This window comes from Medicago sativa, chromosome 7, assembly GCF_051527215.1.
Source record: "Medicago sativa cultivar Bolivia chromosome 7, Bolivia_mono, whole genome shotgun sequence".
In the NCBI taxonomy this organism is placed as follows: Eukaryota; Viridiplantae; Streptophyta; class Magnoliopsida; order Fabales; family Fabaceae; genus Medicago; species Medicago sativa.
This window is the reverse complement of record NC_140755.1, coordinates 66,335,209-66,350,326: the sequence shown is the minus strand read 5'-3', so window position 1 is coordinate 66,350,326 and position 15,118 is coordinate 66,335,209. Positions and strand designations below refer to the sequence as shown.

General features: G+C 30.6%; 1 protein-coding gene across 1 annotated transcript; it reads left to right on the top strand.

Moving 5' to 3' along the window:
- The first annotated feature begins 10,078 nt into the window (after positions 1-10,078).
- Positions 10,079-12,613, top strand: LOC146907814 (uncharacterized). The gene is made up of 5 exons (XM_085726203.1): positions 10,079-10,266; positions 10,399-11,043; positions 11,132-11,201; positions 11,638-11,696; positions 12,166-12,613. The coding sequence occupies exons 1-5, from the start codon at positions 10,087-10,089 to the stop codon at positions 12,448-12,450; spliced, it is 1,239 nt and encodes a 412-aa protein (XP_085582329.1). The 5' UTR covers positions 10,079-10,086; the 3' UTR covers positions 12,451-12,613.
- Positions 12,614-15,118: the final 2,505 nt, after the last annotated feature.

Genomic DNA, 15,118 nt, shown 5'->3' with positions numbered 1-15,118 from the left:
CAGACCATGAGAGGTAGAGGTTAGTGTCATTTTCCAACGTTATAGGGATGATGGTTTAGACATTATTGATGGCGAAAGCGGAGTGAAGTTTTGGAGCCGCCGTTGGAGGAGGGACAGATTGAGTGACTGATGAATCTGCTGACATGGTAAAGCAGAAGAGGAAACGGCGACAGTGAGAAGAGAAGGGTTAGGTTTGGATCGGAAGAGGTGATACCATGTAAGAATATGATTCTGTGTCTTTCATTGATATCAATTGTGAATAATATACAACCATTGCTGATTCTATTTTAGAAACTATTTGATTGCTAATTAATATAATTCATGACTAATCAATTGCTAATGAATTGCTAATGAATATTTACAAGTCAAACATACAATGAATCTAGACATATTCTAATATCATTTAATGAATGTATCTAAAATGTTATTTTTGCTTATAATAGTGAACGAAAAGTGTACTATTCTATTAGTTTATTTTCTTGAAACTAGGGCTAACAATGAACCAAGTCAAGGAGTTGGAAGCTTGACAAGCCAATTCGGAAGACGATTCAGACACCAATGTTCCACAAAGGTACAAATGAACCAAAACATGAAAGGCGTTGTTGATCAACACTAGCGTTGTCAATGGATGAGCATGGAAGAGTAATTAAGCATACAAAGCCTGAACCATGTCAAATCACCCAAATCAAACAACTTTGTGGCCGTGCTATATTTTTTACAAGAATTATCAAGTGATTTTTTGGGGGTATATGATGGACAAATTAACAAGTAATAAAGTGATGAGTTATCGTCTCCGAAGATGTTGTCGTTCAACTAATCAAATAACATAATTTATTATATTGAAAACAATATAAGAGAATATGCGTTACATATTTTTAATTGTCTTACATAGTGTTATATTAGTTTTTGTTGATTTAGATGAGTAGCACCGATTAGAGTTTCCCTGAATCCTCTCTATATTCTTTGTTGGAGTGAACTTTGGTTATTATTATAATCTACCATTGATAAAAGATAGTTATGATATGACCCCATGATGAATCTGTTGAAAGATCTAGTATTTTTGCCCAGATAATGGTTATACTTTTGACTTCCCCTAGAGATGAATCATAACTCTAACATCATACTTAAATTAAAATATTAGATTAAAAGAAATAAGTAATTTTCTATTGTTATTGTTTAAGCAAAGACAAGATAGTCAGTCCTCTACCTTAACCTAGAGATCAGGTCAACCGTTTTTTGAAGAGCGTTATAATGTTAAAAAAAGCAACTAATGTGATTTATGGGCTTATTTCTCCAATCCAGCTTGAAAAACAAGCAACTAATGTATTTTTCCTGCAGCAAAAGTGCAAGGCGCATAAACCTAAGAGCATGGGTGCAATTGACAACCATTGAGGCTCTGAAAAGTGCATGGGTGCTTTTGTCATGTGCAAGTGCGCATTGGACAGTCCCTGGGGGGAATTCAAAAGATTCTTGTCCTTTTTTTTTAGCGTTCTTCTGTCTTGAAATGCCGTGGAACTTGGGATGATTCTCCATGTGGTGTATTGATTTTCCAAATTTCATGATTTATCAATCAAAAGACTCAAAACACCTATTGAGTTGCATGATTAGCGCATCACCTAGAGAGAGTTCAAGAATGTATAGAAACACTCGCCTATAAATATAAAAGCCATGCCTCATTGGAAAATCACTATCTGGCGATTAGAACATTGTGAAATTTGCGATGACTAGGAGCGATGAGAAACATCCTAAAGACCAAGATTCATCATACAATGATCCCTTATTCATGCACTTCTTTACGTATTCATTTATTTTTGTTTAGTTATCATGAGTAACTAGTTTCCTAGGTTATATCATGTAGATAACCTTCTTTGTAGCTACTTAAACCATGTATCTGTTCAATTACCTTTGAATACAATTGATTAGCTTTGTTTTATTTGGCAAACTTTTGTTGTTAATGTTTTTTTACGTGTTTAAGAATATTCATAAAACTATAAAGGTTTCATTGACTATTAACCCTAGATTTGGTGTTTGACCTAATCTTGACCATTCAATCTGTAATCAAAGCTAGGGTTAATGACAATAGTTTAAGAGTGAAATCAAACCCTCAATGGATATTTACTCACCTAAGACATTAGGGGGTTATGACCAAAGAAGCGGGTTAAGTACCAACACATTGGGCTTAGCTATTTTTTTTAGAACACCATAAAACTAAGTAAATGAATTGTAGACTCCGGACCCAGTTACCAAGTAGCGAAAGAGATCGAAATCAAACATGACCTAATCACTTTTTAATAGTTTTTTACTTTGTCAGTATAAATCAATCATTGCCAAGTGAAACCCTCCAAGTTACACATCCAAATCATAATTGTAGTAGTTAAGTAGGAATTTCACATTCCCTTTGGATACAAACTTTTTAAATTTTACTACTTGACGCTAGTTTAGTACACTTGCTAAATTAACCGTCACCTAGCAAACCTACTCTTTCGTTTTCTCCTAAACTCTATTGAATCCCTCGCCATGAGCTTGCTCAGCTTGCCCATCGAAACTGATTTGGATCAGAATCCTTGCTCTTTATCGTTTCTTGGTCATTAAGCTCAAAATCATACATAATTGAAGGGAATTAGGTAAAAACAACTTAGATGGTATAAAACTAAGTATTTATGTGAAATTGAAGTTGTCATACCTCAATTTTTGACCTAAGATCCCACTTTTACACGTCTTGTGGCCCAGAATATTCTCTGTCTTTTCAGAAAAAATTTCGGCAGAGAGGTATTTTAAAATACCTCATTTTTTGTTCGTTTTCGGGCACACCTTTTATTTATTTTATTTTTTTATGTTATTTTTTTTAGTTTTTATTTATTTTATTTTTACCTTTTATTTTATTTTTATTTTAAGTCTTTTTATTTTATTTTAGTTAGTCTTTTTTAATAAGTCTTAAAAAATTAAAAGATGTGTCATGGGTCCAAAAAAATTTCTCAGCCACGCCACCATTCGTAGCAAGTCACATTGTCAACTTCCCCATTTCAAAAATCATTCAAATCACATTCAATCCCCATCAAAATCCATTAAACCTGTTTTCCATTTTTATCAATCTCCTGAGAGGTCTCATTCCTCACTTATAGACACATAAAAAGTTCTCTTGAGTTGTCAAAGAACTTTTCTCTCTTCTCCCTCCTTTAGCTTGTGTTGACGAGCTATTTCTTTCTTTTTCAGTCCCGTCGGATTTTAAGAGTGGTCTTAAGACCATAGTCCCTATTCGGTTTATTGTCCCTGAGAGGTATTTTAAAATACCTCATTTTTTGGTTCATTTTTGGTCCACTTTTTATTTCATTTTATTATTATCATCTAGCATTTTAATTTTTGTCATTTGCAATTAGAATTTATTTAGGTAATTGTTAATATAAAGAAAAATAAGCATTGTCTTTTTTTTTTTTTGACAAAATAAGCATTGTCTTTTATTTATTTATTTATTCATCTTTTATATTAAAAATGTAAAAAAATTAGGTTTAGTTTATTATCCAATGGAAAGGGATCCACTTTGACCCGGTGTCACTGCGGAACTCTCGCTCTTTCCATCGTCGTTATTTTAATTTTAGGTTAAAAAGAAAAAAAATCAAAAACATTCAAATATTAAAAAAAAAATCCAAAAAGAGGTCCTTTTCTTAAAAAAAAAAACTTGATTTTTTTTTTGGTGGTGGTCGGGGTTCGAACCCTGGAATTTTTTTTGGTGGTGGCCGGGGTTCGAACGCCAGACCTTGCATATATTATGCATTGTCCATACCAACTGAGCTAAACTCACGAGAACAAAAAAAAACCTTGATTCTTATCAGGAGACTTTTTCATTTACTTTTCTTTAATGAAAACTTTAATGCATTTAATCATATTTAAACTTTTTTTCTAAAACTAAAAAACACCAAACAAATTTTTCTCTTTTCCATTTGGCTTTCATTTTTAAAACCTTTTAAAAAATAATTAATAAACATCAAACAAATCACTCGGTTTTTTTTTACCCCGAACTACGTGGTTTTGATCCCTCGCGGGTACGTAGGCAAAAAACATTTGTCTTTCCAAATCAAAAAATAATAAAAAACATTTTCTTTCTTTTTACTCACCACATTAATCTTTTTAAGCAAATAAAACAATTTAGTCAAAAATAAATAAAAGCAAGGGGTTCGTATAGAATACTATAGACGTTTAGGGTGCCAACACATTCCCTTCACGTAACCAACCCCGAACCTTAAACATCTTTAAAATGTGGGTTTTTTCGAACTTTTCCCCCATTATCCCTTAAAAAAAAATTAAAGATTTGTGAGTCAACGCTGATGAATAGCTTGATCTTTGAAAATCACCGAGACATAAGTTTTTCCCGAGATTACATGCAAAACATGTTAATAAGTGCTTTGAATAAATAGGTAAAACTATCGAAATTTGACACTTATCAACCCGTCATTATTTCTCACTTATTTTGGGTCCCACCTCTTGCATGCACAATGTGATTTTGCAACGGTTCCTGAGTCTCGTCGGCAACTCCATCATTCCCTCCAAACGAGCCTTGCTCCCAAAGCCACTGTGTCTGTGATGTTTTTATGCCACCCGGCCTCTGCTCTCAACTTTGCACCCCAATCACGTGTACAATCATCATTCTAAAGATCAATGCGATTCGTACATTGATTCTCAAAGCGACCCACCAATCCACAAACAATGCGAACCACACCCAGCTTCACATAATTGAAATTCACCATACTCGATTGCATATAAGTAAGTAATTTGATGGAAGATTTATATTTGATATGTTTCGCACTGTAGAACAACAATTATTTGATGTTGGCGTTAACATTAATTTATATTGTTGAGGTTAACTGTTCAAGTAGGTATATGTAAACTTAGTTTACATAAGCTACTAATCTTCGTTTACAAGTACATGATGAGAGTTTTAGTGTTTAGCCATATATCAATAGATACAAGTTATAGCATATTATCAATAATAAAAAGGAAGAAGAACTGTGTACCTTTGAATTAGGTTGATGAAGGATAACCGTAGAGAACGCCGACAACTATGAGAGGGGTAACTACCCTTATTCCGTCTAGCTCTAGGTTTTCACCATGACACTCAGAATAATTAACCGTCTGATGGGATGACGTTTAAATAGCTAAACGGCTGAGGGCAGGGTCCTCTCACTGGGCTTAGCTAAATGGTCCAACCCATCACGGTCCATTTAGAAACAATAGCCCAATCACACATATTCATCAACTAATTAGTGCTTAACACAATAGACCATAATTTATATTATAAGATTAACTTATAATAATTGGTGATTGTCAATCCATAATTGATTAATTAATTAAGGGTCATATTAACTTGTGCCCTTGGGGCACATGTTAAGCAACCCAAATGTAGAAATTATTTCTTAAATTTTGTGCATTCAATTAGTTAAAAGTTAAAAAGTTAAATTCAAATGCATTAATTACAACAAAACATTTCTACTTTTACTTCTTAACTTGTGCCTTGAGGGCACAAGTTAACATTAGCCATTAATTAATTAATTAATCCAACAGTCTCCCACTTGGATGACAATACTCAATCACTAAAGAATATAAAATTCATTTTAAAACTTTTATTTATGGTCAAAGCACTAATCATTCAAAATAGATGTAAGCTTTAATGCTGTAGAAATTGAATCCGATAGGGAAAACAAATCATACATATTAGAGACTCACTTTTCTAACAAATGATGAATTTATAGTGACACATTTGAATTAAAAAAGAATGTGTCATTAAAGAATGGCCTAAGCATTTTAATAAATGCTATAACAAACTCCCACTAATCCAAAATAACATAGACTTGATCAAATCATTATGAGTTACAATACTCATATATATAAGTTTGTGGTTAGTGGTTCTGCCAATGAGTTTTCAATATTACAGAAGTCCTATATCCACCTAGGTACACGAATAGTAATTACTTATAGGGATAGCCTATTAAGAGTGTAATTACATATAGTCAAAATCAATAAATGTTCAACGACATTCAATTAATCCAAGTTTTACAAAAAATGTGGCTATGAAAATCCATAAAAGCAAAATAGGAAATTCAATAATCCCCAAATTGGATTAACATAGACACTTAGTTTAAAGAAAAAGATGTGGATTAATGTGGCCACTAGAATGTCATTAACAAAAGAACATTTATGATTATCTCAAATTATAAGTACCACAAGAAAACAATATCATACTCGATAGGAGTATTGATATTATACATTGTACTTACTATTTATGACCTCAAAAAATGTGGAATGTTGGTAAAACAGAAGCACAATGTATATTTGCATGCCAAGAAGTTATTGTGCATATTCCAACAAAATTGACTTAAGCATCCAATTATGATGCTCATTGAGATTGATAGAATTTTAATATATATCTCAATATAATAGAATGAGACTAAAGTTTAAAGTCTCATAAGCTATGCCATATTTTATAGTATCCACAAGAGTATATGGCGATAACGAGAATAATATTGTGTACACATTTCTCTTGATCTCACATATATATAAACAAGAGTGAGATTTCTCATTTGAGCTCATAATATATAATGTTGTGTACACACTCCCACTGATCCCACATATATGTATATATATAAACAAGAGTAAGTGGGATTCTCATTAGTGATCACTGATATAAAAAATATTATAATAATGTAATATTCAACAGTGGGATACTTAATTGATATTGCAAAATTATTAACATAAGTGGTTATATAATTTTAACTAACAGAGTTTCATGAACTCAACCACATATTTTGCACATAAGCATAGCAGAATTATTAACAATGGCAGATATCAATGGCAGATATCATCAAGAATTGGGTTTCGTAGTTAACCACATATTCTGCATTTAGAATTAAGGAGAATGTAATTTTCATTTAAGAAATTTATAACACAAAATCTCCTTTTTCACAATTAAAATTCCAAAGAATTTTATAAATATAGTAACCTTTATATGACATAGTATGATGGTTATATAAAAGGTTTATCATCATATGAGTGAGATAAGTCTCTATTATTATAAAATAGGATATGAGACTCTATTCACAATTTTAATAACTCACTCAAAACTCAAATGCTACAATTATTCTTCAACACATTTGAAAAAATATCAGGTTACACGCAGCGGAAATACATAAGACTTATATTTTATTATTACTGAGGATATAAGATAAAATAGTCATAAGCTTCCATAAGTAGTAAAGAATAGCAATAGCATAATTAATATCCTCAATATAAGTCTCTACAATAATTTCATATCTAAAGTTATGAAACAAATAAATATATTTGTTTTTGAGATATAGTTAGTTGACATGTAGAATTTTTCTCACTTGTTGAAGAATGATATTTTCTCCACTTGATGGAGAATGATAGTTAAACTATCTTACCCACAAAAGTATGATTATGTTAAGTAATGTTATACCGATAGGGTATGTCCATCACGTTACACAATACATAGCAATGATTCTCTCACTTGATAGAGAACTAATCATGATAGTTGAATTAAAAGTTTGAAAATATTTTAAATAAAATATTCAACTATTTCTCTATCACAAAATGATATGTTAAGTAACGTCACACCGATAGGGTATGTTCGTCACTCACATAACAAAGGATAATAGCAATCCAAAATATTTATATATATATATATATATATATATATATATATATATATAAAATCACATTTAGGTAGAAATTTAATTCAAAATATAATAATATTGGATTGCAAAATTTATACAATTTTCTACATGTCTTTTAATATAATAACTTACTTATTGTAATCTCATTCGAGGACCTTAAAGATAATAATAAGTAAGAACTATATCATCACAATGTACAATTCTTATGTCTCAAAATTTAAACATTGATAGAGTATTCTAATTATAATTGACATAAGTATAAACATTTTAGGTACATTGAATAATAACAATTATATTAATAACAACACACCGATAGGGTATGACTTTTATCAATATAATGCTAATCTATTTAAAAAAATTCGCATAATTGTACCCCCGATAGGTGAGATTACAATTATACAAATAAATAATTTTTATGCTTAAGAGAATATGATACAATTAATATCATGCATAAACAATTGTACTTAATGTACTCAACTTCGGTCATATTCAAATGATAGAAAAATGTGCTTAATAATATTTTAAATTAGCACATCATAAATATGACTTTATAATTTCTTTTATATGAAGTAGTATAATAACAAAAGTTATTATTTGGAATACAAGTGTTTCAAATAGTTTTCTAATTTATCCAGAATAGAACTCTTAGAATAAAATTTTCAATACTCCCACTATAAATTTGAAAGAACATAAATACAAAATGGAGTATTATAGTAAGAAAATAGTATATAACAACAGAGTTCTGTTTAGAATATTCTGGAAAAAGGATTTCACTTCTATATAGGATATCATAATTGCACAACAAAAGAGAAGAAGAACTAAATTTCTTCATATGTGCAATAATAAGCAATAAGTCACAAGAGGATAAAATAATTAAATAACAACTTACCTCACAAAGTGTGACATTCATCCTTATACTTAGAGCCAATGACCTTTGATGACTTAAAGAGAATATCTTATAATATAGTCATCTCAAAATATTCATCAATAGAGAATAAGCAATTGTAAATAAACATATGTGAGACTCTAATTATAAACCAATATAATTTATATAAGAATTCAGATGTAAGGATGATAAATATTTTCAAAATTGCCTCAATTCTTAATAAGTTGTTTTGATAATAGTTGACGGATAAACAACAAAGAGACGTACAAATTTTAATTCATAATTAGAATTTTAGCATAAAAAAAATGCAACAATGCATTATTCACTATATATAAAATATATAGTTTAATATCATTGTGATCCAAATATTTAATTGCGACAAGACACATAATTAGATAGTTGATGGTGTTTGTCACACAATTTAGAGTAATAAACTACGGGACTAGAATAGAGAGCATAGTAGAAAGCATAATGTATATTAAAGAGAAATATGCCAATTTTAGATTCAATTAATATAAATGACATATATATACAACTCACTATACTCATTTTGAAAACAAAATATTATTAGGACCCTTCAAAACAATTTGTGACAAGTATCTAAGTTTAAATATGTCGCAAAAAGAATGATCAAATAATAAACTTTGGATCTTTATGCTAAGACAATATGAATTAAAGAATATCTCATATTAGAATATTTAAAATGCCAAGAATATTTAAAATCGTAAAATTTAAATTAATTATATTTGGCATTAAAAATTAATAAAATTGAGCCTTCTATATATTCACAATAGTAACATTTTAATTGATTAGATAGTTAGTGTTACTAATATAAGAAAGGATTTTCAAAATAGTTTAAGCTCAAATATTGAGAATATATGTTTTTGAAAGAAATATTCTCAGTTTAATTGATACGATCCTTTCAAGATTTGACAAAATTTTGAAACCCACAAATCAAGAATATATATAGTATAATAGTCAAGTTATTCTTGACAAGACAAATAATTTTGAGGGTATCAACAAATCTCAAAATATATATTAATATAGAATATTTGATGCAAGAATATAAGTCCGAGTCTAAGAATTTTCACAATCATAACACTTTAAAACTAATTCACATAAGTGTTATTACCATAAAAGAATATTTTCTCATAGGATATTATAGACTCAAATCTAATGAATATATGACTTAAAAGAGTATATGATACTCATATCAATTTGTATCAAATATTTAGAGAATTCAAAAGTAATTTAAATCCCAAACTTTAAGGGTATAGAATAAATCAAATCTTCTTAAAAATATTTTGGGTGCAAGAGGAATCTTAAGTTTATCCCCAAATAAAATATTCAATGTGTCAAAAATTCCAAAATTTATGCAAAAGATCAGAACAATAATAAATAATAAATATTTTGCATATAATGTAAAATATTGGAATTTTAAAGCGTGACACCGTTTTTTTTTTTTATGGCGAGAGCGTGGTATTCACGCGCAGGGCATCTTCTTTCCGAGAAAAATTCATGATTTTGAGTAAGGAAATCGGTTTTGTTAATGAAACGTCGACGTTTATTGTATCTGATGATCTTTATGTTATGCCAAATGTTGTTACGACAAGTTTAAATCTCCTTCAGAAGCTTGGAGTCAATGACATTGATGCTATTGATAAACAAACCGTTAATATCAACATTACCAAGAAAGAGGTATGTTTTCTTATTATGTGTTTGTCTGACATATTTGTTGTTGATTATAATAATAATTATTATTATTATTGTAGTTGTTGTTGTTGTTGATGTTGTTTCTCTAACTAATTCTTCAATATGTGGTTTGAATAGGTAGTTGATCTACTCAAATTGTCTTTGGTCTCAAAAACTCCTTTGTCCGACTTTATATTTAAAAAGGAACAATTTGTTGAAAATTTAGTTCTAAGTAACCAATTGGAGGTTAATATTGGTAAAGAAAAGGAAGAATCTGATGAAATGGTTGTGAAAGTACTGAGAAGAAAATCAAATGAACAGATTTTGTTTGTTGAAGCAGATGATGATTTTGCTGATTTCGTTTTTAGTTTCCTCACTTTCCCCTTAGGAGCAGTGTTGCATATTCTCAAAGGAATCTCTTTTGTAAGCTGCATTGACAATTTATATAAGAGTGTGACTGAATTGAGTTCAGACAAGTGTTTGAGGTCACAGCATTTCAAAGACATGCTTACCATTCCAAAGATTTCTGCTCAATTTGAACTCACGAACCAGATATTACCGATACCTTGTAACGATTATAAGGTAAGAAATATGTCAGTTAAATTTGTTGATCCTAAATCCCCTATTTCTGGAGGATATGCTAGAGCACCATTAACGTTTATGGTGACAGACCAGTTGGTTGTGACTCCAATGCCATCCATTGATGGTATTTCATATCTTGAAAGAATGAACGTCCCACTTAATGATGTGGAGGAAATGGTCGTTAATATTGGCCAGAAGGAGGTAAAAGGGACTGTGTTAGTCTTTCGTTTTAATATTTCTTGAATTAGATTCATAACAACTCACCATATTTGATTTCTTGTGGTTGCAGGGTCTCAGCATACTCAGAGCTTCATTGACCTCAAAATTTGCTTTGACAAACGGCCTCAACCAGTTCATTGGTTAGTATAGTATTAAACCAAACAAAACCTCATCCTACATAATAATTATAACAAAAACGATATTGAAGTTCATCGAGAAATATCATCAAAAATAGTCACGTCGAACATGTCGCATGAACTTTTTTTAATTGAGCATTTACTAGTAACCACCTCTTATGTGTTCGGTAGTAACCGACTTGTTATGTGTAGTACTAATTTTCCATGGAAATGCAATGAATGGTACCCATATATGGGGATGTTCATATGATCTTAGGGTAATGAGGAGTAATGACAGTTAATGTTGAGAAAATTGAGTAATTAAAAATGAACATAGAAAAAGAAGAGAAGTAAAGGAAGAAAGATTGAACGAAAGGTGCGAAGGAAAGAGAGTAAGAGTCATAAATAATTTTGAATAAGTACTAACTACTCCTTTATTATATGTGCATGTTCATGGCAGGAAGTAGATCTGTTCAGGCTAATTTGTCATCTAATGCTAGCCCCCTAAAGATGCAAAAGGTAGAAAAATGAAGCTTGTTATAACCATGTTTCTATTTTTGTGTTTGAAATATGTGGTTTTGTTTAAGTGATTTGAATGATCACAGTTTATTTTGTATTCTGTCATGATTTACTTCTTGAGAAAGACTAAGGGGAGTTTGTTCCTCTATTGTCATGTCTTATTAGTGTTTCGTGTTGTTTTCCTTTTTACCAAATTCATGTATTTTTATCATATAGATTTTGCCACCTCAGTTATATAATTATTGTTATTTATGTGACAAGGCTAAAGATATTATCGATCAATAGAAAAGCACTTGACAAAAGTCGATGCAATTTAAATTACTTTACTTTTGTAAAATGTCGTTCTACCAGATATTGAATCAGTTGTTACTGAATGAGAGGGAAGCCATGGGTGACCATGGATCTATTAAACTTCCATCCCTCATTCTCCCATTCTAACTAATAACTTGTTTATTACATCTGTGTTCAGCCTAATGATGATACTGCTGGATGTGGCTTCTTTAGTTGTCCTTCAGACAACAAAAAATCAACAAAAGTTGAAGGTCAAGACCAAGGCCAGATTGTTGGTACACAATGTGTTGAATGTTGCAAGAAGGATACAGAAATAACGTCACTTACAAGGAAGTTAACCAAGATTAAGAGCAATGAAAAATCAACCAAATCTATGTTGATGGTGGTTATTGTTATTTGTTTGTTCTTAGCTATGATATGTTTCATCACCACAATATGCTTGATTGCCAACAATTTAAAGTGATGATATACATATGATGGAATGTGTTATGTGTTTAGTTAATGTAATGTGTCTAGATTAGCAATCCATATATAGATGGAATGTGTTGTGCGACTGATATGTGTGGTGTTCTTTTTGTAATATGAGATAATCAAGTTAATGAAATTTGATTAGAATATCATTCTGAGATGTATTCTTCCTAGTTTGCATCTTTTGTCTTTTTGAGATTGAAGCAGTTGATTGTCCCTTGAATAAAGCAGATGTGTTGCTTGGTTTGCTTGGCATCTGTTTAACAGAGACTGACGGCAACGGTAACTTTGAAATGATTTACAAACTAAAAGGACCAATTTGAAACTTTTGAAACTTAAAGGACTAACTTGGGAATTTTGTGAAACTAAAAGGACCAAAAGTGGTATTCGACCTTTATTTTTTGTCAGCGCAAGATGTGTTTCTTGCACTCTAAAGAACTAAAATGAAAGGATTGAATTGAGAAATTGAGAGGGAGAGAGTAAATTGCAATTCTATTGGTAATGAATTGAGAGTGATTTGAATCACAGGTAAACTAACTAATACTAACAAACTTGTTTGTTACTAACCACCAACTTCTCTAACTAACTATTTGTAACTAAAAAAAAAACTATTTGTAACAAAGAAATGCTTTGTTGTTGAATTATTCCATTGCATGCTCCTTTAATTCAACTACTATTCATCAATCAATTGACTGATTTCAAGTTTCTTCCAAGGTTTAAGAACATGTCTATCTTCAAATCCTTAGTTAGTATGTCTGCAATCTATAAGATTCACTTAGAAAATGTTTCACTTCTAGCCTTCCATTGTTTAATATTACTCGCTCCCTTTAGAAGTGAAAACCGAGCTTCAATGTAACTCTTGCCATGTAGAATAGGACTTTTGCCCAAATTTATAGCAGATTTATCATCAATCTGCAGTGTGATTGGATTCTTCATTTGAATCTTCAACTCCTTTAGCACTGATTCGATCCAAATAGCTTGAAAATCTGCATATGAACCAGATATGTATTCTGCTTCACATGAGAATGATTTTACTACTAGTTGGTTCCTTAAGCACCAAGAAATTTGAGCTTCATACAATTTAAACCTTATCGCCACACCAGTCTGCATCAAAGAATCATGTGATGACTTCATCTTCTTGTTCTGAGGGACCCATGTGACATTTTCTAGGAACATCCATGAATCTGCTAATTAAGCTACTATAAAACTTATGTCAGGATTGCTATTGCATATATACATGAATCAGTTTGCTTTTCATCAGTGTTCTTCTCAAGCTTAAAGTTTGATTCAATTAGTGTAGCCACATGACTACAATCAACCATATCGAACTTTCCATGACTTCTTTTGCATATTTCTTATAATACAGAATTATAAGTTTTAATGAATTATATTCCTATGAAGTATGATATATTACCTAAGTCAATCATCTAAAAACTCTTTCATCATAAGCATCTTGAATTTCTTCATTTCATCAATATTGCTGCCAATCACCAGTAAATCAAAAAAGAAGGTTCTAAGCCAAGCCAAGCCATTATGGTGTCAATTTGCAAGTTTTTTTGGAAAATCTGAGGTGTCAATTTGCAATTTTTTTTTGGAAAATTTGAAAATTTATAACAATGAAGAAATTTAAACTTATTATCTTTTAGGTATTATCTGAAATTCTACTCTTTCATCAATATAAAATTTGAAAATCTACTCTTTCATCAATATAAAATTGTAACTCACACTTAACACATTAACATCTCCTAATCAACTGCATAACTCTCTGTGTTCGTAATTAAGTGACAGAGTCAAATAAATTTAAAAATATTTTTTGCTGATGGTTTTATGGAGGGAGGTTGTGTTCCTTTCTTTCATGATAATAGAGAAAGAAAATTAGAAGAAAAAACGAATACGAAAAAGGAATTTGAACATGAGAGAAGATAAGTAAAAAAATAAGTATTGTGTATTTTTTTCGTGATGGTATACGAAATAGTTGAGTTGTCGGTAATTATATTGGTTTGTTGAAGAAGTTGGAAGTTTGGGTACCTCTTTTACCAAAAAATTAGATGCAATTAAAAAAAACGTCACATAATTTTAGATGTCTAATAAACATTTATTTTGTCAATTCAGCATAACACATCTACAATTTTCCATTGTCACTTATTATCAAAGACCAAAAGTGAATAAATTCGATATCATAAGGTTGAATGAAAAAATTCACATGAAAGAGAACGACATCCACAAACTAAATTTTAAGATACAAAAATTAAGCAAATGACATTCAAAAACTAAAATAATAGTTCATCATAATGCTTTGACTTTTGGGAGATTCTACATTGAGTTTGATCATCACATTACATTAAGAGAAACCACACAGGTGAGTTTGATATCATATCTTAATACTAAACCTTAGGGCATTAGGTATATGGGTCATATCTCTTATATGTTCCTTAACAGCTACTTTTGCATTTAATATGAAATTTTAACTCACATTTTACACATTAACATCTCTCCCTCAATTATGAGACTCTCCGCATTTGAGATATATCACCAGGAACCACTTCTGCTTCCCCACAAGTTGAAACGGACTATGATATCATCGTTGGACCTTATGGGGGAGATAACACTGGCGTCGGTCGACTCATTGGACAAAGAAATTCAAAGTCGCTTAAAATAAAAAG

Coding starts and splice junctions, on each gene's coding strand:
- LOC146907814 (XM_085726203.1), top strand. CDS start 10,087: ATGATTTTGAGTAAGGAAATCGGTTTTGTTAATGAAACGTCGACGTTT. Junction 10,267..10,398: donor TCAACATTACCAAGAAAGAG/GTATGTTTTCTT, acceptor TGGTTTGAATAG/GTAGTTGATCTACTCAAATT. Junction 11,697..12,165: donor GCCCCCTAAAGATGCAAAAG/GTAGAAAAATGA, acceptor ATCTGTGTTCAG/CCTAATGATGATACTGCTGG.